Source organism: Limanda limanda, chromosome 5, assembly GCF_963576545.1.
Source record: "Limanda limanda chromosome 5, fLimLim1.1, whole genome shotgun sequence".
NCBI lineage: Eukaryota > Metazoa > Chordata > Actinopteri > Pleuronectiformes > Pleuronectidae > Limanda > Limanda limanda.
In genome coordinates, this window is record NC_083640.1 from 25,232,397 (window position 1) to 25,258,702 (window position 26,306).

The following is a 26,306-nucleotide window of genomic DNA, read 5'->3' on the forward strand; positions in this document are numbered from 1 at the left end:
CTGACCTAAACTATCCCTTCCCAAAATGATTACCACTCACCCTTTTCCAGCCGAGATGTCAGAAATATCAGACATGTTTGAACTTGCATGGTTAAATAACAGTGGTTGTCAGCGGCTGAGGAAACCCTATGTGACACTCTAGTTCAGGGACAAATACAATTCAAGTGTTGCTTCACCAGTAACATTTTTTGGTCTTTACAAAAAACACTAGAATTAGAACTCTCCACTAAAATGTTCTTGTGGTTTTGATTTCAGAACGGGGACAAAGATGCCAAAGCACAGAAGACGAGAAGGACTCTGTGGCGCCCTACTATGTTGAGACGCCGTACGGTTTTCAGCTAGACCTGGACTTCCTCAAATATGTCGATGACATTGAGAGGGGCAACACCATCAAGAAGCTGAGTATCCAGCGGAAGCCCAAAGTGGCCAAACCCTTGGCAGTGCCTCGGGGCAGCACTGGCAGGGGCAGCACTCGGGCTGAATGGACCTCCACCGACTCCTTGTCCTCCTCCAACAGCGACGACAAGCAGTCCCCAGTGTTTTTCACCTCCAGGCCCCAGGTCGCTGCACCGCTGACCCCCACCCAACCCAGGGCAACATTTGAAGTCCCCGTGCAACAATCCCTCTCGGTCTTCGCAGAGCAGAAACAGCTCTTGCCCCCTCCCTCGCCCAGGTTTGTCCCTCGCCACAACCCCCAAGTGGAGAAGACCCTCATGGAGACGCGTCGCCGGCTCGAGCAGGAGCGTCTCCTCATGCAGCCGCACAACGAGCCCCCCATGCCCCGGCGCCGGCTAGCCAGCTTCGGGGGCATGGGTTCCAGCAGCTCCCTGTCCTCTTACTCGGGCTCTGTGGCAACAAGCCAGATCTCTCCCAGCACCCTCCAGCCTCTCCCCATCAACGGCCACTTCCCCAGTGGAGAGTTCAACCCCTACTACCCACCATCCATGGGCAGCTCCATCCGTCACAGCCCAATGAGCTCTGGCATGGCCACGCCTGTAACTAACGTTAGCCCTTTACACCTTCACCAAATCAGGGAGCAGATGGTGGTGGCCCTCAAGAGGTTGAAGGAGTTGGAGGAGCAGGTGAAAACCATTCCTATCTTACAGGTAAAAATTGCTGTTCTTCAGGAGGAAAAAAGACAATCGGCTGCTCAATCAAAAAATCCCGTTCCTGGAGGTTTTCGTAAGCGTTCCTACAGTGTAGGCTGTGTTGACCAAATGGAGAACCCGGGCCCCATTCAGAAAGAACCTGAGCTGCACATTATGGAGCCTGAGGCCCAGGAACAGAACACTCAGCGGCTGGAGGAGTTCAGACGTCTGGCTGCAGAGGTCCAAGCTCTGGAGAACACGACCCAGGACAGTAATGACAATGAGCTTCGGCCTCAAAGACTCACGTTAAACCAAGTCAACCAAAAGTCTGTTGGCATAGTTACTGATGAAAACATGAACAACCTTCCTGTCGGTCAGGGGAAGACGACAAGTGAACACTGTGTCCGGGATGCAGGAGTGGTGACGGAGCGGCTGGAGGTTCGTAGCACGGCAGTAGGCGTGACTGAAGCCATGCTGGGCATGACCAGTGAAGCTGAGAAAGAGATTGAGCTCCAGCAGCAGACGATCGAAGCGTTGAAGGAGAAGGTCTATCGCCTGGAGGTAACGCTGAAAGAAACCACGCACCAGATGGAAATGGGGAAACTAAAACTGGAGCTTCAAGCAGCTGGTGGCTCAAACAAGAAAAAGGCAGACAAAGGTATGATGGCCAAGCCGGAGATGTACAACGCCTGCGTGGAGGCCAAAGTCCAGACGCGCAGCCAGGGGGTGGGTGACCATGTGGAGTTCAGCCATGTTAGCACAGCTAAAACTACACAGAGTCACACTGTAGGAGTCTCCTGTGAACCCAGTGTCACCAGCATTGCCTCAGGCCCAGAGATCCCTATGGACCGGTGGGTGGTGCATGAGCGGGTGGAGGTGTCTGACCGGTGTGTAGGGAGGCGAGTGGAGACATGCAGCCTGCAGGTCGGCACAGAGCTGAATGTGTGTGAGGTGGGAGTGAACACAGAGGAGACAGTGGACAGCTTGGCTCTCTGCAAACCCATGACGGAGCTGAGCAAGGAGTGCAGGTCGGTCGGCTGTGGGGATTGTTCAGTGGACGTGATCGTTGGACCCATCAAGACGCTGGTGACGCAAGGAACGGACCCAGATGTTGTGAGTAAAGTGGACTGTGGAGTCACGGCTGCTCCTGAGTCATCGACTCAACAGACCAACACTGAGACACGGAGGGAAAACAAATCCACCAACACACAATCAGCCGTCCTCAGAGACTCATTCACTGACATGGGGTTCGTCACCTGTGATCAACACACCAACACGACTGTGACAGAAACGAGGACGGTCGCCGCTGGAGAAGGACTCGTCAAAGACGTCCACGCTACAGCAAAGACACGTTCGATTGCTGTTGGAACCACCACAGATGTGGACTCACTTGTTGGCAAATCAAGCTCACCTCAAACCAAAGAGTGTGGGGTGGGACCAGTGAACATCCACGAGAACTTCCTGGTTGGCTTAAAAACCAGAAACATCGCATGCGGCCCCTCCCAGGCAGCTGAAGGTGTCCCCAGCAGCAAGGAGACAATGGAGGTTAAAACGGAGCCTGCACCACTGCAAGCTGAGGCCCAGGGGGGGGTCGGGCTGGACCATTACATAGAGAGGGTCCAGAAGCTGCTGCAGGAGCAACAAATGCTGCTGGCGGAGAACTACACCGAGCTGGCTGACGCCTTCGGTCAGCCCCAGTCCCAGTTCGGATCCATCAACAGTCAGCTGGTCAGCACGCTGTCGACCATCAACTCTGTGATGAAGTACGGAAGTGCCGAGGACATCCTGAAGCTGGAGTCCGACGCCGTGGAGTCAGAAACAGGTGAGAGGTTCATCTCGTCCAGCAGAAGGCTGCTGGTTCCACGTGTAGAGGTGCTTTCAGAAAGCGAAGGGTTCCTGTGGTAACTGGCTCGTAAAGTCGTGTCAAGAGATCAAAGCAGATAACCTACACACACACACACACACACACACACACACACACACACACACACACACACGGAAAAACAATGTTAGCTATGGCCGTCATACAACTACCTAATATTTTAGGGGCATTGAAGAGATGGTGCTGTTCGATTTCTTTTTCATAAATCAGATTGAAATAGTTAATTTCATCACATTTTTACTTTCATTAGATCTTTTTCAGGTAAACACTGATTTTAGATGCTGAGTCACAAGAAGAATTCTTCTGTTTTAGTAATCACAAATGTGTTTTAGTGTCTTTTGGGCCAGAGGTATTTGTCTCCTGGGAAAAATACCTGAGTCACTCTCTCACCAGTCTGGTAATCACAACTTTTGTAGAGACACAGCTGTTAAACAGAAAATCCCAGAAGTGAGACAAATAGAAAAAGGCAAATTAGACCAGTTTCTACAGAAATGGACGGAGAAGCCACACAAATATTCATGACATTTTCAAAAATGGTAATAATAACACAAAGGATTAGGAAATAAGTTTATTTATATTAACGTGGGGAAAAAAAGTAATAATTAAAAAAAAAAAAGATGTTACGATGGGTGAAAAGAAAGAGAATTAGTATTTTAAAGATAAATTCGTCAGTTTTCTTATTATCTCCATGAACAAGGTTATGTTGTTGTTTAGTTGCAGGATTACACAACAACTTCTGGAACCTTTTGTGGAAGGACGTGGTGTGAGTCAGGGAGGAATCCTTTCAAATGTATTTTCACTTTCTTTAACAGTCTGAGAGGCAGTTTTGTTTCAGTGTTTCCTGGATTTCCCAGATAATAATTCATGGATCTTGATTTTATTTAAATCAGGCATATTCAGGGGACTCGTAAGAGTGTGACATTTTGGGCAGATCCAAATAAGAATCAGTTTTCATAAGGGGGGGTTTGGGCTTTTATTTATTTTTATGTAGTGATTTGTTCTGAGAGATACTGGGACACTGTAATGTTCCTAGATTCCTCTGAAGTACTTTTTGCAATGAAATAACAGCTTTTCGGAACAAGTATAAACAAAATATATGTTATGATCATGCAGTGTAAAATAAATCCTTTGCATGTTTGCGGAGCCGTTTAGATGCAGCTGAGGACTGAACAGCAGAAAGGTTTCGTGGGGTAGAGTTTTCCGGGGTTAGAGTTTTCCGGGGGTGTTGTGGTTCGAGTGTTCACACTCAGTCTGAACAGAACCCTGATTGGATCGGACAGGCCACAGTTATCTCTGACTCAAAAATGCGACGGGGGCTTTGGACCTGAACCAACAATGAGCTCATTTCTTTTCAGGAGCCAATAACGTCGCACAAATCGGCCACTTGTTGGTTTTGCGGACCGCCCTGCCTCCACTCACACCTCAGTGTCCACGCTGATTCATGGCTCCTGGGTTACATAACATGCATTCATGCTGGCTGGCACTCGAATGCAGGCCGATTGTCCACGTTGTGTGCGAGTCTGTTTTTTGCGGTCAGCTGCCGGCCTCTTTGGCATCTGGGACCATTAACCAGACCCAGTTCATTCTCAAGTAACCAGAAACTCAGCAATCACAGCACTGGGCTTGTTTAACCAAGTGGGAGCGACTCTAGAGAAGTGTGTGTTGAGATGCTGATGGTAGTGGATTCCAGTTCAAACAGTGGAATCAAATGTATATTTAGTTATTTATCTATAGTGAGAAGAAAACTAAAACACTCATGAGGAAAATCAATGTCTAATATAACTGAAGAGGTCTTTCAAATTGTTTATTAAAATTTTAAATCATTTGTGCAAAAGATAATGTCTGTTTACGAGTTGTTTCTATAAGATTAAAATGTCCTAAAAGCAGATGTAGTGCTGGGTGATGGAATTATATCAAGATAAAAATCTTCATATGAGTCGATATCGATAATTCTCAAGATTAATGTCACATTATTATTTCCTTTGAGTTTAAAGACTGATATTTTCTCCAGAGTGAAGGTTGTGGTTTTGAATCTGAAGTCAATGAATTATGTTATTTCCTAATAGATCTGACAATGTTTTGTGTGATGAACCTGAACACACCAGATTGTGCTGTTTTCGATTAGACTGCAACTTTATGTCCATCTCAGATTCTCAAGGTGACATCACACTGTCACGTCTTGTTCTTGTCCCATCAACATGCATAGAAGAGAAGTTAAAAACAACACGTTTCCTGCTCATTATCATATCTACGCACCATCAGACATCAGAAACTCACGTGCTTCCTTCTCCCTGTGAATTCACACACTGAACCCTCGTCTCTGTCTCCTCCTTCCAGAGACCAGTCAGCAGCTGAGCTCCCAGTCTCTCTCCGCTCAGACGGAGCGGTCGCAGGTGGAGAACACGTCCGCGGGTTCGAGTCCAGCCGACAAACAGCAGCTCAGTGCCGCCGAGCAGAAGAGCAGAATGGACCTGCAGATGTCCACCGCGCTTCACGGTACGATTCTGTCCTCACAGCACAGACGTGGATGATTTGGCTGAAATTGAAATGTGGTAGTCCAAGGTTAGGAATGATGGCTGAGGAATTGTGCCACTTTTTATAAGAGAAAAAAGCGTGAATATAAGCAGCGTGGGATCAGGGGAGTTGTCGTCTTTGCCCTTTCTTGTCCCATAATCTTTTCGGGTTGGTTGGACAGTGAAACGACAGTGAATTATGGTGATGGATTGTCAGCAATCTATAGAAAGTCTGTTTTACTTCCTTATTTAAAGACTAGCAAAGACGTTTTTTGTTACCTTTTGGGTTTGAACATTTAAGATAATGTAAGTATACAAGTCAACAAAATATAAAACATGTGTTTAGTCTTCTTTTTGCACATTTTGATGAAGAATTGTTACGTATCTTCGCTTTAATTCGAGAAAGGCTGAAAAGATGAATATAGTCCAGAGCTTGAACACACAGGAGGTTTACGAGGAGCAGACGCTGGATTAAGAAGTGTAATGATGCGATGGATCCTTGTTGTTTGTAATGAATCTCCGAGCTCCATGATGTACAGTCACCTTAGAGTCGAGCCAAGCAAATCCCTTTTCGGAATCGAGCTGGGTTTCAAAAATACAAGGTAATTTTATTCCATTTTTTTAAATGCAGTGAGCTGGTGCACAGAGCCAGAAAATAGAAAAAGCACAAACTCAGCTGGAGGCTGCGTTGCTGCACCGACCTGCACCGAGTTCTCCAGCCAGATGTGCAGGCTGTGGTTTGGTAGCTAAGAAAACCTCCACTGCACTGAAAACTGATCACTTCTTTCTATGGTGAAGTGATCGTTTTACAGTTGGTTTTGAAAAACGCAGCAGATGGTTGAAGCTATTCTTGTGTCGGGAGGAGATGGACCACAATCCTACTGCCAGAAGGAGCCTGAGTGAATCTGTGTGGATTTCACACATACTTCATATAAAAAACCAGGTGACCGCCAAAACATGGCCACAGTCAAACCATCATCGTCATCTTCATCGTGGGCCTGGATTCCTCCCGACGGGCGGCTCCTGCTCCCACCTGTCAAAACATGGGAAACCTGCTGAATGACTCTGCTGAGCTGACACTCTCCAATGTAAACACATGCAACTGCATACATGTTGCTACATGAACACACACCACACACACACAAACACACACACTCTCTGAGTTGTTTCCCCGGAGCAGTGAAAGAGGCCCCTCCGTCGGGGCAAGTCTTGGCAGATGTGCTGAGTGTTCTGGCGCTTCTCGCTGGTATTTTGGTTTTCAAGGTCCTGTACTTAAAATGACTGAGATACTTTAGGGTTTTGGGAAAATGTCCAATGCCTAGCTGACAGATCGCCGTGGAAACAAGAGGAGATGGACAGTCAATGGTCACTTTACTCTCTGCCAGAGCTCTCGATCATGTCCGAGCGCTCTGGAGGACCTTTATCAGCCGGGTGTAATGAGCTGAGCAGGCTCATTAAGGGAGTTAGTTATCTGCTGTCGGTGAAGAGGAGTCGATGTTTCCCTCCTTTAACACAGAGGCTTAACAAAGGATGAGGAATAGTAGGAAGATAGGAAATCAGAATGTCACAACTGCAAAGTGAAGATAAAAAGTAAAAGAGTTAGAGATAAGTTAACTTGCAATACAAACATAGAGTAGGAATAGTCTTGATGAGGTTGTAGACTCTGTTCGGACTTTGTTGTTTTGTCTCAGATGTATTGAAGTCTGTTCAGTAAACCAACACGTTTCTATAAGGACTCTTATTATAAAGAATAAATTAAAACTACAGCAAAACAGAAGAAAAACAAACCAAGACGGGAAATAAAAGATGCATCTTAAAAGTATCTTTCATAAGGATGTGAAAATCATCCGTGAAACTTCAGATTTACTCTGTGGTCTTTTTGTCTGAGTGATTGTGCTGCTTGTCCCCCTCAGGGCAGCCCGGCAGTCAGAACACACTGAAGTCCATCATGAAGAAGAAAGACGGCCGACCCGACTCCAACGGCACCAAGAAGAACCTGCAGTTTGTCGGGGTGAACGGAGGGTGAGTCCGAGGATGTTGCTTCAATTAAACTAAATTCTTTTACTTTATATTTCTAGGCACCTGTTAAATGTGTTTAGCACGGTGTCTTTTGTCATGTTTTTAAGTATCCTTACTTTTAAAGAGTTGTAAAAATGTGTTATCTTTAACGTGAGCTTGACTTCATGTTTCTCTACCTTTGTCGCCCCCGTGTGGCCCAGGTACGAGACAACATCGAGCGACGACTCCAGCTCAGAAGACAGCAGCTCCTCCGGGTCGGAGGAAGAAGACGAGGACGAGGAGGAGGAGGTGGATGAGGAGAAGGAGTTGGGAGGACAGGAGGAATACAAGAACGTGGAGCATGAGGTCAGCAGGGAGGAGTTCAAACCTGAGGGAAGCGAGGACGTGGACAAGAAAGACGAAGAGGAAAGTTCAGAGAAGCAGGAGACCAGAGACAGGTGGGTTCATGAAGAATGTGATTCAGCACAGGGAGTGAACATGGGAATAATTTAAATTGTTAAATTGAAGTCATTTGAGTTTTAAAATAAGCTCTGTTTGTATGTTCTTGTTTGGAAGGTATGAGCTGAGTGAGAAGATGTTGGCGGCGTGCAGCGTTCTCAAAACTCACCTGAGTGACTCGAAGGCCGTGAGCACCAAAGACCTGGTGAGGAGATGGTTCACATCCCGTCCTGTTTGTGTTTCCTGCCTGAAATCTGTGTTCTGACAAAAACACCGTGAAAGGTTCACAGTCCCAGATCCCACTGTTATTCACACATCTTCTGTCACAAGCTTCCATCACCACATACTATATCTGTAATAATCTGATTAAACTCAATTAAGCTCAATGTTCAAGTCTCAAAACATTCAAGGCTGAATTCCTCATTTATGGAAATAATTACTAGACCCTGACAAATATGGATTTTTTAGGCTAAGGCCAATATTAAGGAATACAAAAAATAAATCACAGATATCTATATTTTAAAAAACAATTGGCAGTGATTCTTGAGATGTCGTTATCAGACTCTTGTAACAAAGAACATTCCGTATGGTTTATTCTGTAAAATAAGTTTTAATATCTGCAAACATTTAACACGAATGATGAAATATCGGTGAAAAGCTCACAGATATTTTATTTTACCGCAAAACAACACGTCTGAGCTTTAAGGTCAAAATGTTATCTGTATATTTTAGCCTGAATCATCATCATTGATTCTAACTGTTTTATGTTCTATATATAAAAATAACCTGAAGTTGTATGAAAGCTTTATTTCCATAACAAGTATGAATCCGTCCTGACTGTTTCCAGAGAGCGTGTCTGAACACGGTGCAGCACGAGTGGTTCCGTGTGTCCAGCCAGAAGGCGGCGATGGGGGTCATGGTGGAGGACTACCTGGGGGGCTTCGGGTCCGTCTCGCCGGCCGTGCTGCGCCACATCGTCAACATGGCCGACGGCAACGGCAACACGGCGCTGCACTACAGCGTGTCGCACTCCAACTTCCCCGTGGTGAAGAAGCTGCTGGACGCAGGTGAGGGGCGAGATGTTGTCTCTGCAGGAAGTTTTGTTTTTTAGTTTTCAATCATACGATTTAGTCTTTCTACATTTCTATTTGTCCGAGCGCTTCAAGGAACTGATCAAAGATTTCTGTTATGACCCTGGAAACTGCAGGCAAGACAATCTCATCCCAAAATGTCTACATTCAATCTGAATTTATAGTTTTGAATCCGTCATGTTTGGGAGACAACGTGGTGTCTCCAGGGTTGTTCTCTACTCGGCTACTTCCCCTTATCTTTGATTATTAGTAAATCTAAGTAATTCTGGGGCTCTTGATATTCCTTCATCTGCCACACATGATCTCAAACTTCATTATAACGGTCGTAAAAGCCTTTAATTTAACTTATTAAATCCTTGAGGGGTAAATAAAAGTTGAGACGATAATGCTCGTGGGCTGATCAACCCAAAGGCCAGAAAGGAAGATAAGAAACTTTCTCTCTTCTGCTCTTGAACACGTTTCCTCCTCCAAACTCTCTCTGAAGGCTCAATAGACTGTGATGAGGTCCCGGCCACTCGCTGCTTTAAAAGCCTTTTGTCTCCTCGGCCTTTTGTGTCCTTGTGCCGTGTGACAACACATCCACTCCCCTGTTCCCATTGTAGCCTTTGTCCTCGCGCCGGCCCCCAGTTCCTTAGGCCCCCGCAGCCCCCCCGGTGCCACCCTCACACCCGCCTCTGTCCCATCCGGCTCTGATGTCTCACCGCCGAGCTTCTCCTCCTGCACAGAGTGTAAAGGATGAGTTCAGACCAGGCGCCGCGGTCCCAGGTCTCTGTGAAGAAGAGACTTGATTGACTGACGCGTCACGGGACCGACACATTGTGCTTTGTTGTGTTGTCTGACAAATCAATCTTATAGCGCTTTAAACATCATGTCTATCTGTGTGTGTGTGTGTGCAGACGTGTGTAACGTGAACCAGCAGAACAAGGCGGGATACACACCCATCATGCTGGCAGCGCTGGCGGCCGTGGAGGCGCCCAAGGAAATGCGTATTGTGGAGGAGCTCTTCAGCAAGGGGGACGTCAACGCCCGGGCCAGCCAGGTCAGTGACGCTGGGGTCGGGGGTCAGAGGTGAAAGGTCAAAAGGCAGCAGCAGGGCATCAACCGCAACCACACCATGTGTTTCAGGTCCTAACGAGCCGCGATTGGAAGGTCGAACATCAAACTGAGGCAGATGTTTGAGAAGTTTAAAACTAATTAATTTGTAAACTACAAAAGCACCAAATTCAGAAAGATGAACTTTTACTCTTTGGTTGGAAAAATGGAACATCAGTGACACCAAGTGGTGAAAATGTGTAAATCGTTTTGCAAAGGTTGAGCTGTCGGGAGGAGTTTTTATGTTTTTTTATCATCTGAATCCAGATGTGACTGCGTGTGTTGGGGAAAAAGATGCAGGAATTATGGCTGTAGCTGGTTAATGATTAATTATTAATAAAACAGTGGAAAATACCTTCCTAGATCTCAGTGTGATGCCCTAAAAGATTCTTGTTTTTCCCAACAACTGTCAAAACCTTCCGTTGTCCTGAAGTGCAAATCACAGCAAACACAATGCGGTTAATATAAAAACATAACACATTAACACACAACATTCAGCTTAATTTCTGAAGCTTGAGTCAGGTTTGAGTTATTTATCAGGACGATTTGGTGTTTCTCTTTGTCATGTGACACTAAACTGAACATCTTGTTTTTACCTGTTGGTCAGAAAGAACAAATAGTTTGAAAGTATCATCACAGTCTGTTGGAACTTCTTATAGTAGTAGTGTTTTTATGATGTAGACAAACCGAACCCACTGACCGAGCCCTTGTTTCAGGCGGGTCAGACGGGGCTGATGCTGGCGGTCAGTCACGGCCGCATGGACATGGTCCGGGCGCTGCTGGCTCACGGGGCCGACGTCAACATCCAGGACGACGAGGGCTCCACGGCGCTGATGTGCGCCAGCGAGCACGGCCACGTGGAGATCGTCAAGCTGCTGCTGGGCCAGCCCGGCTGCGACGCCCGGCTCAGCGACAGCGTGAGTAACTCGAGAGGAGGTCACATGCAAAATCAATTGACCCGAGCAGCATTGAATAATCAAGTCTAACAGCAGGTTGAATATTTTTGCTGTTTTCTACTGAGGTTCTATAGACAAACCTCTTTTAATCCATCATTTTGAAATTGACATGACTTTTTCTATTTCCGTTAGCTCAAATTTATAATATTAATTCAGATGAAATGTTAATTCATAGATTTTAATGCATTAATTCTGGTGACTTTTATCTAATCTGTTTTTATTCCTTCTTCTCCTCTCTGTCTCGTTGTCTTTGTTGACATCCTGTTTCCGTCCGTCCAGGATGAGAGTAACGCTCTGTCCATCGCTCTGGAGGCCGGACACAAGGACATCGCAGTGCTGCTCTACGCACACGTCAACTTCTCCAAAGCCCAGTCACCGGTAAACATCAGCTTTATCTTTATGTCCCTAAAGCACAAATTACCATGCCAGAGTATTAGGGTTTATTAATGACATGGTTCAGATAAAGAAAAACCTCCAGTCTCTCGTCCGTGTGATTTAAACGTGTCTTTGTTCCACCGACTCGTAGGGAACCCCCCGACTCGGCAGGAAGACGTCACCCAGTCCCACCCGGAGAGGCGTGTTCGATTAGAAGCCCCGCCTCTGCCCAGGAACCCCACGCTGCTATTGGTTCACGCCGAGCGACGCCTTACCCACAGCTGGGCGAGGGAGTTCTTCCCAAACAACAACCAACCAATGAGATTTCTGGAAGTATTTTGTATTTATGTGCACACCTCTGTCGTCCAGGACGAACCCAAAGTGCCCTTTGAATGTAACCAGCTGGTGCCTCGAGTCCTGAAACCATCAGCAAACCACTGGAGTTCACACCGACACGGACTAATGCAATTTTGTCCTTTTCTTTTATTTACGTTTTTCCATTTTTTCCAATTTGACCACGTTTTGATTTCTAAAGCTCAATGTTGATCATTCAAGAGCGTCGAAACTTCTTTTTGATTTTTTTTTTTTTTTCCAGAGCGTCAGAGTAGACGGAGAATAATCCACCCAACGCGTTAGAGGAAACACTTCCTGTATATATTGCTCGCCTCAACAACCCGGTGTCACTTCTGTGTCCCGATGAATTCATCGATGAATAGCTGCGACGTAGAAACTGTACTTTTATATAAATCCTTTGTGTCTATTTAAAAAGAAATCACAGTATTTTGAATATTTCCTATTCCTACTTAACGATCCATGAAGTTATATATTTATCAAAGTATAGTTTTTAATGCAGATATATGTATTTCATTGTACATACGGTGGTCATTAGTTTAGTTATTCTCCTTTTTGTCTCTCACGCGTAATGTATAAACTGTCCTTCCTCCTCTCGTCTTCATCACGGTACTGACTTTCATCGTCAGATGAGAATTGAAGTGCCTGAGACTTTGCCATATAACAATAAACATCGATTAAAGAATTTAAATCTGTGCCTCCTCTTCATCTATGACTCAGCTGTTAGTTTTGTGGGGTTCATTTATCAAATGATAAAAACTAAACATCATAAAGGTTTAAAAAATATCAAATCTGCTGTTACTCAGAGTAAGATGAGTCACATGTTTTTACAGACGACACAGGATGTGTGTTATTTTTTTTTAATGCTCATATCACAGTAAAACGTATAAATGTCTCAATATCACATTGATGGCACAAAAAGTTTGAATTTGTGAACTTTTGAAAATTGGCATCAAAGAAGAAAACGTTGTTAAAATGAGTTTCTAATCATTTGGGTTTGTCGGACGCCTTCTGACCGGACGGTTTCCTGAGGGAAAAGGAAAAACAAACGTGAAAAATTCATCAATGTGTTTTCAGAAAAACTTTCAAAATATCACCAACTACAATTAAAGTGACAACTATTTCCGATTCTGAATTTTACAGTCGTCCAAACTGAACCATAGGTTCTCTTTCATGATTGAAAGGGGAGGTGGTGTTCAGCTGCAACGTGACACTTCACCACTAGACGTCACTAAATTCTACACACTGCAACTTTGTGTCCAAATCACAGCCTCTATTATTGCTTTAAAATGAGAAGTATGAGTTACTTCTATTAAAATTTGTCTCTCAAACTATTAAAGTCTCTTTAGTGAGTCTAATTTATGTTTTCTTAGAAATCTTTTTATTTTCTTATATTTGTTTTTAATCCAATTTCTATCTGCAAACACATGAACGACACTGAACAGGATTTATCAGAGTCTCACTCTTGACGAACCTGGGCAGAGACGGGAAGGAGCCGGGTCCCGGCCTGGAGGGAACGATTTTCTGAATCGGAGGCGGGACGAGGCCGAGGTCTCCGGGTCTGTAGCGAGCGAGCTGGAACTGGAAATTGGAAACTGGATCCAGAGTCGCTGAACTGCAGAGACACAGGAAACAGGAAGATTGAGTCGGTTGGGTTTGAACTCAGTATTAGATGAGACACTGAAACAATGTTGTCGCTGCAGTAAGTTTCTGATCTTGGTTAAAATACCAGCGCATCAAAAAGCTGCTGTAGTTGTACACGATGAATAGGATTAAAGGGATTTAATGACCTGGCGGCTGCAGGGTCAGAGGTCAAGTCCTCCGCGGAGGAGCTGGTTCCTGTGTCCAACACGACCAGCAGCTTCTGCATCAGCTGGTTCCACCTGTGGAGGCCAGCCTCAGGGTCCTGCTCCTCCAGCGCCTCCTGCAGGAAACAGAGCACACGTCAGGGAAACCCTCGATATCGTCTGGTTTTATCAACAAGATGATGTTTGCTTGTCAGTTGCACAAACACCACAGACTGAACTGCAATGACATCTGGTGCAGATCCGGACAAAGGCAACCAGGATTTTTACATAACACCAACTAGTTAATGGCCGAAGAATCTACAAATAAAACTGAGGTGAAAAGTGATTCTTAGTTATTTGCTTGTGCTAAAATTTTAAATTGAATAGAGTAAAACTGTCACTTAAAGTACGACCGCGCCTCAAAGAAGTTAAGTTTGGTCTACGATGAGATACAAAGTTCTTAACATTAAAAAACATATTACACGACTTCCAAAAACATCAAGTTGTTGATGTGGATTTGGTCCAGATGTTCCTGATGTGAGGTGTTCGGTGTTTTACCGGCAGAGTTTGTCTGAGCGTGTCGACGGCTTCCTGCATGACTCTCTTCATCCGGCGGCTCGTCCTCTTCACCTCCTGCAGCGCTGCCTTCAGCCGGCTCACCTCGGCGCTGTGTTCACCGGGGCGTTCCGGCACCGAGGCCCTGACCTGTCTGAAATATAACACAAGCGTCATCCTGGGGGTTTGGCTCGGTGGTGAGGTGACTGCAGGTCACGAGGTCCTTGGTTCAATTCCAGGAAAACTACTTTAAGTCATTATCCAACAAATACGCTCTCAATCGAGTATCTGGTACTTCTGCAACTACTAATATAAATAATATGAATATGATAATAACTGTATCTAGTGAAAGTAAAACCCTGGTTTCAACAGTAAAATGTTTTATAAACCTCTGATTTACTGTGAGTTTGTGAAGTTTTATCAACCCATCACACACTCTGTCTCAGATTCATCTCTCATCCCTCCATCCTTCATCCCAGAACAGAACCTCAACACTGAGTCTCCCCCCCGCCCGGTCACCAGTTCTCCATCAATTTCTCCTCCACATCCAATACACCCATTTCCATTCACGCATTTAAATCCCATACAGTATGTGGGAGAGTGGTGCCTCCTAGAGGAAGAACTTCTCTTTAAGACAATCTCCCTCTGAACCCTGAACAGAATGTGAAGGAGGAGTCAGGGATGTGAACTCTGACCTGAGCGCCTCCATCTCGGCCAGGACGTGTTTGTGCTCGGCCTGAAGCTGCTTCCGCTCCTGCTTGCAGACGCTCAGCTCCGCCTGCAGCTGCTCACTCTGAGCCGTCACCTGCTTGAACACCTGACAGGGGGAGGAGGTCAGTTTTTAATATTAAACGTAAAAATTTAAAAATAAACTTTGATGTTTTGTTGATCTAGCACAAATTAAAGGTTTTCATTGATTTCTTTCTAACCCTTACCCCCTGAAAACGTGAATTTTTAAAATTTTATTAATTCTATAACCGTACAATCCTGTTCCTCACATACTGCATACAGGCTGTATTAATGAGTGGTTAAATATCCGAAGCCTCCAGCGACTCGTCCTCTCACCTTCCTGTGGATGTAGACCTTGTGGGACAGATCTTTGTTCATTTCCTCCAAGATGACCGAGTCCACGCTGTGTTTACTCTTGTGTTCCTGCAGCGAAGAGTTCTCCCTGATCAGGGCCTCAGCTTGCTGGGACAGATGACTGCACTGAGTCAGCAACGCCGTGTTCTCCTCGAAGGCCTGTTTGGTCTCCTCAGGAAGCTGCTTGTCCACCAAGCGCTGCACGTTGATAGCCATGTTGACCTCGTGGTTCTCCATCTCCTTCTCTAACCTGTCATCCGGGAGCAGGGGAGCAGAGAGAGATAGACACAGTCATGAAAGTTTGTTTTAGAGCCATGTGACTGCCTGTTGCTTGTGTTTGGTGCAAAACCAACCTCTTCTTCTCCAGCAGTACTGACATCTCCAGGTTGTGCAGGTCGGTTGTGTGTTTCTCCTCTTGACAGATCAGCTGCTTCTCCAGAGACTCCATGTTGGCTGTCAGCTGCTCTCTTTGCCTCTTGAACTCCTCCAGACTGGCCAAGCTGGACGCTGGAGGGAGGTGCACACAAGAGGTCATGGTTAGAGTCCATTTGTGTGTTTGTGAGACCGTCTCCACGAAACTCTGTGAAACAATAGGACAAGGGAGAACAGATTCAATCCTGGCATGGATCCAGGATTGTTTTCTCACTTTCCGGCGTATTTCGGGGACTGAATTCTGAGTGTGTGTGATTTGATGCAGCTTGATTGACTTTTTTTTAACGCTCTTCTGTGTTTGTTTATCCGTCAGCAGGATGACTCAATAACTACAAAATCAATTTCCATGAAGTTTTGTGAAGGGGTGGGAGATCATCCAAGAAACACATCAAAATATGGATTTAGATAAACAGGCAGATCCAGAAATATTTTTTCACTTTGTTTGACAGGACAATTGACATTACTGTAATCTTATCTGAGGAAGCGATGAAGTTGGGGTATAGATGTCAAACTCTGTGTTCTACTGTTGCACTAAACATTTCAAAGGGGGAGAGGGTGGAAGATGTGTGGAATTAATACTGGTCTTAACGGTCTCAAGATCTTCTCATCAGACCATCGACCTGCGGCACTAAAATCTGAAGCTCTGGTTTAACGCTCAGTCTCACCAAGTCTCTTGTTCTCCCCGCTGAGTTCCTCTATCCGCTCTTGAAGCTCTTGGTTGATCTGAGCGTGCTCTAGCTGCACAGCATCTTTGTCTTTTGCTGCAGTCTGTCGCTGAGCCTCCAGCTTCACATACAGTTCGTCCACCTCGTCCTCCTTCTCCAGCAACGTGCGTTTCAGATAATCTGCAATGTCATTCTTGTCTTTCTCCAGTGAACTGAACTGAGAGGAAAAGTCCTTTCTCTGCAGCTCGAGGTCGTCACACTTCAGCTGATACCTGTCAGAGGAGGAGGGACGTCTATAATGATTCATGATGATAAAATAAACTGCATCTGGAACAGGAGCGAGAGGATTTTTCAATGCGTGAAGTTGTTTTGGATTACTTTTAAAAGTCGTGTCCAAAAAGAAAATGACGTCAAATAACTGGCTGCAGCTTCTGTATTGTGAGTTTTGGTCTTTCTATCTTTTCCTCTCCAGAAAGAGTTTTTAGTAGAATTTTGAACACATAGACTGAATATAGTGGACAAATAAAATAAAAGTTTATAAAAGTTAAAAACTAGGTTAAAAGGGCTCAGCTGCAAAATAAAGTACCACAAAGAAACACAAGACTGGTGCCTGTGGGGCCTGGGGACCCGAGAGTCTTTCTGTCCGCTCACAACTGATCCAAGCACCATTGAGTTTTTAAAAATAACATTAAAAGGCTTCAGTTCAGTTCTATGTTCATGTACTGAAAGACACTCAATCAGGTCATCTACTTACATGTTAAGTGCTCTACTTTAATAGCTCTACTTTGTTTCTTTCCTGTTATTATACTTTTTATTAATCTAATTTAATTTCCTTCTCTTTATTGTATGTACAACATTTTTAGCTGCATTACTTGTATGGAAGGAGCGATACAAATGGATTGTATTATTAGTATTACTGTTAGGATTAGGATTATTCTGATGGTTATGAGGTTACCTCTCCAGCTGATCGGTCAGATATTGGATCTGATTCAGGAATAAATCTCTCTCTCTATCTCTCAGCTCTTCTGGAGTCGGCTCTTCTGGTTTCGGCTCTTCTGGTTTCTCTTCTTGCTTCTCACTCCCTTTTTCTTTTTTTTTCGGCATCTGTCGAGAAAGTTTGTTCAAGTTTATAACCCTTTGATTCGCAACATGGGTCAAAAATGGATGAATTCCTGTGTTGTTTCATCCACGAGTATTTCTTCGCTTTAGGTTTGAAATTAATGTATTATATTGTTCAATATTCTAAGTGTTCATTAAATATCTTGTCTTGGATAACCACAAATAATTATTATTACTTCATAAACAAACGTAAATTGTGTTTTTCTTCATCACTTTTACACACATGGGTCAGAAATGACTCACACAGTTTAAATCCACAAGTCTTATCTTACAATCCATTACTCGTAAGAAAGAGAAATATGTAAAACTAACTAGCTGTAATAGTCAACAAAATAAAACTCGAAATATAACAGTATATACTTAATAGACTGATTGATATGCATTTGAAAATATCATTTAGATTTTCTTGATCCAGAGCGTTAGTCTGGCTGGTCACAATTATTTCAGACTTACGGTTGAAATGGTTATAAAGATGCTGAATGAAGAACAGGATGAGGAAGATGAGGAGGCAGTTCTTTTCTGGATTCTGAGTCCTATGATGACATAGGGATTCTCTCATCAAAGGAGCCTTCTTGATTCAGGGGAGCATGATTCCAAGACACACAGGACAAGGCTCCTCTAATGCTAGAGAGGACTTCTCTTCTTTATCATCAAAGAAGCCTTCTCTTAAAGTTTAGGACAAAGGAAGAATAAGATTTAAAAGATTTTAGCAAAGAAACACTCAGCCATGCATGAAATAATCCAGGAAATGAATAAAGGTCATTTCTGACCCATGTTGTGTATTAGAATGAGTTAACATGGCGTGTGTGTCAAATGGTCAAAGGGATAGGTCACCCAGAAATTAAAACTCACTCATTATCTAGATTAGATTAGATTAGATTCACTTTATTGTCATTACACAGTACAGGCACAATGCAACGGAATTAGGTGGGTCCATCCAGAAGTGCATTCAGCAATAATATACATGATACATATAAGAGTATATACAGAAGTGGAATGGGTAGGTTAGATATGGGAAGGTTCGATATGGGAGCAGCTAAGGAGGAATGGGTTGGATAAGGGAACAGTTAAATATGGGGAAGTAATGAGGATGTTGTATTTGAAGTAATACAAAATACACTAAGAGGTATAAACCTACTCACCCCTGTGCCAGTGGAGGACTGGCTGAAGTGTTTGACTCCAAGGAACACTTCTGGAGTTTCAGGTGTAAACAGTGTAGCAGCCAAATCTAATGCAATTGAAGAAATTGGGGAACTAACTTCAGACGTAAAACAACAACAGAAACTTGTTGCTAAGCGATGCTGCGTTCAGGGACACTTCGAAAAGTCACTACTTCACACCACGGGTTCTTAGGAATCATTGTCAGATTTATAATATCAGTAATAATAAATCAGTATGAATTATGATGGTAAGCTTGGAGAACATGTTGTATCTATACTTATTATATATACTGTATCTATGCTTTATTGATTTTATGCATGTTTTTTTTATTATTGGCACTTTTCAGTTAGCCTACTTTGTATTTACTTTATTATGTGTTTGTATTCTGCCAGAACAGCTGTCTGAAAGTTAATGAAAGGTACTGAGGCTGTTCTAAATATGTAAATCATATAAATCATATATGCTTGAATGCTTCTATATACAATACATATTTTTACAATAATGAATTTTCGTTCCAGATCCCCTTCAGGCACTTGCTGGTCTTTTTTATTATTCCTCTGGACACCTACTTGCAACTGATTTTACACTACATAAAAACATACATCAAACTCATGCAGAATTGATGTGACATGCTGTGAGTTTGTACATCAAAGGGTATATTCCTGGGGGATTTTTAATTTTCAATAATCATAATTACATCACGATAACCTACTTATGTTATAATTACAGTATGCTTTGTACATCGTAACAAAGGCGCACAGTGATTTCACTAAGGTATGTATAAATAAGCATTTGAAATGATTTTGTCAGTAGTGGATACAAGGCTTTTCAGGATACATGTTTATCATTGTGTTACACTACTTGATGACCAAATCTATTTTCTTTATTGATAACGCAGAGAAAATACTTACAAGGGGACGTGGGGACTGGGAACTCTGTATGTAATATATTGTCAGCGATGCTGAAGGCTTGATGCATAGCAAGATAAAACTGGAGTGATGACTTGTTGAGTAGTTATAGATATTTAAGTGTTTATAAGCCTTGAGTGGTATTGTGAAAGTGTGGTGAAAATTGTCTTAATTATCCAATGAACCACTATTCTCGATCTTTATTTACCCCAAATGATGCAGTTCTTCATGTTGAAAACAGTGGCAACAGGCGCAGATTTTTAATCCAGTGATTCTCAACTGTTTGGTTGAGAATCACTGATTTAAATGGGTCAAAAGAAAATGTCAAGAAAAAAAATCCTGTGCTTTTATTTTGAAGGGGATTTCCTATGCCGTCTATTCATACTCCTTAATTAAGTAACTTAAGGTACTCAATTGTTATGTATGTTGTATTACCTTGTGTCCTTAAGATGCACTTTCTGTTTTTTTATTAAAATGAAGCTAATTGAGTGTAAAAGGGAATATTTCCCTCTCTAGCATCGCCACCTGCTGGTCGTTTTGGTTTATCATTAAACTTGTTTTTTTGTTTTGGCGTACTGATATTCTGTACTATCTCACATTCAAACTGCACCATCTCTTCATTGTATAAATATGAGAAGTTGAACATTTTCCTCGATTGGGGTCACGGCTTGTCATCAAGGGTGATGGTGGGTCCCGAAGCCACACCAGTTGAGAACCACAGTGTGACATCAAAGCCAGCTGCCTATAAACACTGACATCAAAGCAAGCTGCCTCCAAACAGTGGCAGTTACTGTTGACACCGGAAGTTCCAAGGTTCTCACAAGAAGTTTTAACCAGTTTTCAGTCACGATGCCTTCAGAAAGTTTACGACGTGAGACTCTGGAGGCTTTAAGAAACTCAAAGAAGGGAAAGATATCGTTCGACCCGCATGGCTGGAGTAGAATCGATGTGAGTTAGCATTCGGCTAATTCAGATATTAGCTCATACTGATGTTCACGTTATTTATCTGCATTTAACTAACTTTTTTAATCATATAAATTAAACTGTTTAACATGTCAACTCAATCAGTGTGAATTTAAAATGGATAATAGCAATTAATAGATTCAAAGGTACAGTTAATAAAAGAGATAAATTAAAATAATGTCTATAAACCTAAATCCTATTTAAAAAGATCTGATTTGTGTCTAAAGATATTATAATTTACTGCTAGAGAAAGTTATTTAGGATCATTCCCATGTGAAGATTCAAAAGCAGCGCTCGTGCCTGCAGATATTCCATCAGGCCAGTGTGAAATGTCTGATCTAATGAAACATGTGAGATGAGTGGATGTGGTCATGCTCTTCCAAAAAAAAACAAGTCATTTGAAACAATAAAGCTGTTAAAAAACCTTCATGGATGAACCTCACTTGTGTTATAACGCGTCTTTGTTCCTGCAGGATATTCTGGGCGGCTACAAAGAGACCATCAGCTTGTCTCCACAAGCCGGCCTCATATTGGACCGTCTGGGTTCCTCACCCCTGCAGACGTCCTGCTTCCTGGACTCCAGCTCTGGACACTCCAGCCCCGGCCTGTCTGAGCAGACAACAGACTCCATCGTGTCCAGAGAATCAGTCTCTGACATCAACGCTCAGGCGCTACAGGTCGAGTGTGAGAAGGCAAGTCTGTTCGTCTGTTTTGAAGATGTATTTTCTGCATGGGTTTATTCTCAGATAAATATTAGAGATGTTTCGTATTACAAAGATGTTTTTTAAAGAATTGGATTCAAATATAAACTAAACAGGTTTTAAATTACAATTGTTCACTCTGTCATGCAAATTCATCTGGCTTTTAATTCAGTGTCTCACATTTTACAACTTTGTCTCAGAACCTGCAGGAGAGCTGCACTTTGTTTTATTCCATGTGTCCCCGCTGAACTCTTCTTCATCTGTCTGTCTATGATATCTAACTCTGTCATTTCTTTGTGTTAATGTGCTGCAGACTCCCAGCGAAGAGGCAAAGGATGAAGATCCAGAGACAGACGACAGTGAGGTGTCCAGTCTTCTGCCTCCACCGGCCATTTCCCTGCTGTCGCCCAAAGCCATGGAGATCACCGGTCGCATTATCAAGATTGAGAAGGAATATAGAGAAAAGGCCCAGGTCAGGCACAGGGATTTTGTTTTGATTCTCCCACCTGCTGTATGTCCTGTTTCAGACTCAAACACGTTAGCAGTCTTTTTAGTCCAGTAAGTCATGATGTGGAGCTGCTGTTCATAGGATGTGGCTTTGTCTTGCACTCACACACGCTGCCAGCACAGCTGAATTTGGGGTTTAATGGAAGGTTGGTTGCAATCCTCCCTCTCCTTAGTCCTACTTTCACTCCTGTAATATGGATTTCATTTGGTTGCTGTGTGTTGGAAAGATGTAATAACCCTGATATGCAAGTGATTATTATCTTAAATCTGTCTCTCAGGTGGCGCTCAGACAGCGACAGGAGATGCAGGAGAAGTTTGTGGCGGAGTTGGTGAGTTCAGGGTCGGAGCAGCTGAAATGCTTCGAAGAGTTCATGGAGCTGAAGCGAAGACAGGAGTTCCAGAGCATAAGAGACATGATGGACAGAGAGTAAGAGCCAACAGCAAGGATGTGACAAGTCTCAATGGGTTTCACTCATTTCATTTCTGAAACTTTAACTGTGATGAAAACAGTCTGGTTGTTATTCTCTCTGCTCCGCAGATCCAAAGAGAGCATCGGGCGACAAGAGAAGCTGAAGGAAGAGCAAAGACACAGAATGAAGGTTTGATCATCAACTGAGACGCAAATCAGATGTTTACCTTTCAAAGATCCAGTGGCCAAATCCTGTGTTTATCAAGCACCTTGTGGTAGAAAACCATTTGTTCTGGTAAAACTGGCTCCATTTCTGTTAAGATGTTTTAAAAAGTCTAACGTCATCAAGTTTTCCCTTAATCTCTCTCTGCTGAACTAAAGATAAGTTTCCAGTTATTATATAATTGATAAAATGCTAGAAGTTGTCATCATTGTCGTCCTCAGATCCTGAAACTGCGACTGAGGGAGGCGGAGCACCAGCGTGAGTGCGAGGCCGAGCTGGAGTCAAAGTGGCGTGCCGAGCTGCAGCCGCAGCAGGCGGAGGGCAGAGAGAGGTTACAAAACCTCAACACCGTCAAGGAGGAGATCCTGCAGCTCAACCAGCTGCTGGAGCCGTTTTACCAGACTAATAGTGAACTCCTTCTGTCCAGCCTCAGCTTCTACAGCACCAGCAGGAACCAGCTGTGCTCATATGTGGCGGAGTTGGTGAGAAAGACGGCAGAGGTCAGTTTAAGTTCAGGTTCAGATCTTTGTTCCTTCTTCCACTGACAAGGAACAAGTCTAGAGAAATGGGAGATGATTGTGAATGTGTTGAAGGTTATTGCAACTTGGTTTCTATTCTCTTTTTCAAATAATCTAAACAAGCGAGTTAAATTAAGTCAAGGAACTTGTGCAGTCAGCCAAAAAGTCATTACAACTTGTCAAAAACAATCGTTAATTCAGTTTAATCTACTCAAAACTCTTCAACGTCTGTAACTTTTGTTACTCATTATAGAAATCTACAATTCAGTAGAAATATTGAATTATCTTTTATTCCAGTTCAAGATATCTTCAATTTGGCTCAATTTAAGATTCCTTTGACCTTTCCTTTATTAAGGTACATTAAGTTTGAACTCCTGACAATGTTGTAGATATCATGAACTTGAATTGTGAGTATTCGGAATTAAATGTAAAAATCAGAATCTAGAATTATCATCATAAATAAGTTGCAGATGTCTGTAATACTTATAAAAACAGCATTGTACAAGAAGATGAAGTTTCTTTTTTGAATAAACTGCTGAAGAGGCTAAATTAAATAATCTCTTAATCAGTTTTTCCTTTTCTTGCCGAATCTCTCTCCAGGGGGCGTTTCCCAGCGTGGAGGACGTGGCTGCTGCTGACCGAGCCCTCCACGAGATGAGGGCGATGATTCTACTGCTGCAGGAGGAGGTGGCAAGGGTACAGGAACATAAGAAGGGGGAGGAGGAAGCGCTAAAGAAGACCACCAAAGAAGCGGCTCGGAGGAAAGGTGAGAGGGAGCAGGAAGAATTACAACAGTGTTCAGTTCATAATATTTATTTAAGAAATGAAAGCTGCAGCATTAGGTGCTGTTAGTCCCTCACCCTCAGGGATCAACCCTGAAACAGATGATATAACAGTTCAATGTAAACCTGTTCCTACAGGGCTGCAGAACAGTGCTGAAGACCGTACGTTGAAATGGTTTAAGGATCTTCAGGATTCAGCTGCTCAGTGCGCTCAGTCCTTCGAGCAGCTCAACTCCTCTAAAGACGTCCAGGTGGGTTCATCCTCTCTGATCAGTGTTTGGAATGTAAATTTCCCAGCAGCCTTTAGGACACTTGCCAGGTTAAACTGATTTTAGATGAATAACAACAACAGTCCTATCATAAGAGGCAAGAGCAGACGACAAACAGCGGATAGAGGATACAGACTGTATCAGTGAGCTGAGACCGACTCGCACTTGATCGAGCAATTAAAAAAATGTGGGTCCCCACCATGATCACCACTGACTCCAATGACATCATGTTCATACCTGGTTTTCTTCCTTCTCACAACACAGACAAAGAAGCTGAAGACGGAGCTCCAGAAAGCAGCCAACGTCCCCATCAATCAAATTTCCAGCAACTCTGGTTCGCAGCTCAGAGAAATCTTCGACAAGATCGATAAGCTTCTGTCGGGGCGGTCAGTGGTGTCGGGAGGGAAGTCTGTCTCCACCTCCCAGCATCCACAGGGCCTGGACTTTGTCAGCTATAAACTGGCCAAGAAGTTTGTGGTGAGTCCGTCCAGTCGTCAGAGAACCTCTAAAGTTCAAGACATGAAGTTGTGTTGGGGGTGATGCAAATGAAAAACTAGTTGGTCACTTTTACGACCTGTTTTCACTCCACAATCCAAAGAATAACTTTAAATTCTCTGGACAGAAACAAGGAGAGGAGGAGGTGGCGTCTCACCACGAAGCAGCCTTCCCCATCGCCGTGGTGGCCTCTGGCATCTGGGAGCTGCACCCGCGGGTGGGCGACCTCATCCTCGCTCACCTGCACAAGAAGTGTCCGTACGCAGTCCCACATTACCCTCCAATGAAGGACGGTACATCTGTGGAGGAATATCAGAAGTGAGTGACTCAGAAACATCACTCCACTCCACTTTGTAACGTTTTCCCGCACAGATTTTAACGTCCGGTGTTTTGCTCTTCACTTCCTCAGGATTCTTGGTTATCGTGTGGACGACTCCGGGATTGAAGGTCAGGACAGTTTCCTGAAGAGGATGTCTGGGATGATCCGTCTGTACGCTGCCGTGATTCAGCTGCGGTGGCCCTACGGCTCCAAGCAGGGGGTAAAGACATTCTTGACCTCTGTTGAAGTTCTAACCCTCTTTTTTTGGTGATAAATCACAAAGTTACTTGCTGAAGATGTTATCTCTTTGCACATTTGAATCGATTGTACCTGGTTATTTGTTGTGTTTCAGTCCGCTCCTCACAGTCTGAACCACGGCTGGCGTTGGTTGGCTCAGATGCTCAACATGGAACCTCTGGCCGACATCACGGCAACGCTGCTGTTTGACTTTCTGGAGGTGAGTCTCCTTCACATCACTGCTGGTTCATGTGTGAAGGATTCTTTTTAAACATTTTCTGTTAATGTCTGAAAATGGCTTCAGTTAGTTTTCTCTCTTCAGGTTGTCTTAGTAGACTGGTGTGATCCATGCAGGTTAACATGACCAGGGCCTGTCTTTTTTTCAGTCTAACTCTGAGAATCGCTTGTGTTTGTTTGAAAAGCTGTAGATGGAAGTGTAACTGTTTGTCTTTCTCAGGTTTGTGGGAATGCCTTAATGAAGCAATACCAGAGCCAGTTCTGGAAACTCATCCTGCTGCTCAAGGAGGAATACTTCCCCAGGTACACAACACGCTCCCTCTGGATTTAAAACACAGATTAACAGCAGCTGTCAACAAAGCTTTGAACCTTTTCTCTGAAATATGTCTCCAGGGTCGAGGCAGTGACCAGCAGTGGACAGATGGGCTCAGTCCTCAGACTCAAGCAGTTTCTGGAGGTAAGATACTCACCGCTCATGTTCGACGAAAGAACAACAATGAGTCTGAACACTTCTTCTGAAAAGACACGTTCATTACGAAGCTGCTTTCAGACGTTCACCTCTTCACACTTTTCATAAACGTCATCAGAACTTCATTCACATTGAGATGAGGGCTACAGCTACTGGTTATTTTCATTATCAATGAATCTGCTGATTATCCTATAATCAGTTAGTTGCTAAGAGGATTAGTTGACTTGTGTAAAACTTTGAATCCCTCACACAGACATCGCTGCTGACAGGGGACATCAAACCTCCCAAAGGTCAACTGAGCTCCACGTTCTGGAGCTCATGAGGACGAGGACCTTTGAGCTCTGAATTATGCTGAGAAGTCGTCGTCACATCTATCACATCTTCTGCGTCCATGTACTGGACGCATTCAAGAGCTAATCAGGAGGAAGCTGATGCATCATGAATCTCTCTCAACTTCATTTCTGGAGTTTGCCACATATGATTGATAGAAATCTACCAAACATTGTAAATAAATCTTGTCTGATTTTAAAACATTGTCTGTCTCTGTTACGCCCCTGGTCTAGGGGAAAACAGAGACATAACACGTGGTGCTTCTCCCAATTCTTCCCACTCCCAAGCAGGCCAGTGTCACCAGGTATTTTCGTTTAGGGGTAGCTTTTTAT

The 26,306-nt window shown here is 43.7% G+C and overlaps 3 protein-coding genes across 3 annotated transcripts; 2 read left to right on the forward strand and 1 right to left on the reverse strand.

Moving 5' to 3' along the window:
- Positions 1-259: 259 nt before the first annotated feature.
- kank1a (KN motif and ankyrin repeat domains 1a) lies at positions 260-12,496 on the forward strand. The gene is made up of 10 exons (XM_061072328.1): positions 260-2,910; positions 5,308-5,466; positions 7,397-7,505; positions 7,703-7,939; positions 8,058-8,145; positions 8,788-9,007; positions 9,928-10,070; positions 10,840-11,040; positions 11,359-11,457; positions 11,606-12,496. The coding sequence occupies exons 1-10, from the start codon at positions 714-716 to the stop codon at positions 11,666-11,668; spliced, it is 3,516 nt and encodes a 1,171-aa protein (XP_060928311.1). The 5' UTR covers positions 260-713; the 3' UTR covers positions 11,669-12,496.
- A 296-nt stretch (positions 12,497-12,792) lies between these two features.
- On the reverse strand, positions 12,793-17,431 carry LOC133002186 (cilia- and flagella-associated protein 157-like). The gene is made up of 9 exons (XM_061071953.1): positions 17,283-17,431; positions 16,328-16,599; positions 15,584-15,737; positions 15,213-15,480; positions 14,843-14,964; positions 14,151-14,301; positions 13,596-13,729; positions 13,280-13,420; positions 12,793-12,832 (listed from the first exon to the last, which is right to left on the reverse strand). The coding sequence occupies exons 1-9, from the start codon at positions 17,429-17,431 to the stop codon at positions 12,793-12,795; spliced, it is 1,431 nt and encodes a 476-aa protein (XP_060927936.1).
- A 2,930-nt stretch (positions 17,432-20,361) lies between these two features.
- On the forward strand, positions 20,362-25,966 carry LOC133002401 (mRNA export factor GLE1-like). Its single transcript, XM_061072203.1, has 15 exons — positions 20,362-20,463; positions 20,952-21,197; positions 21,508-21,651; positions 21,965-22,113; positions 22,225-22,285; positions 22,540-22,818; positions 23,437-23,659; positions 23,745-23,869; positions 24,152-24,364; positions 24,510-24,700; positions 24,792-24,921; positions 25,054-25,158; positions 25,396-25,478; positions 25,569-25,632; positions 25,898-25,966. Exons 1-15 carry the CDS (start codon positions 20,365-20,367, stop codon positions 25,964-25,966), a joined length of 2,181 nt encoding a protein of 726 aa, XP_060928186.1. The 5' UTR covers positions 20,362-20,364.
- The last annotated feature ends 340 nt before the right edge of the window (positions 25,967-26,306 follow it).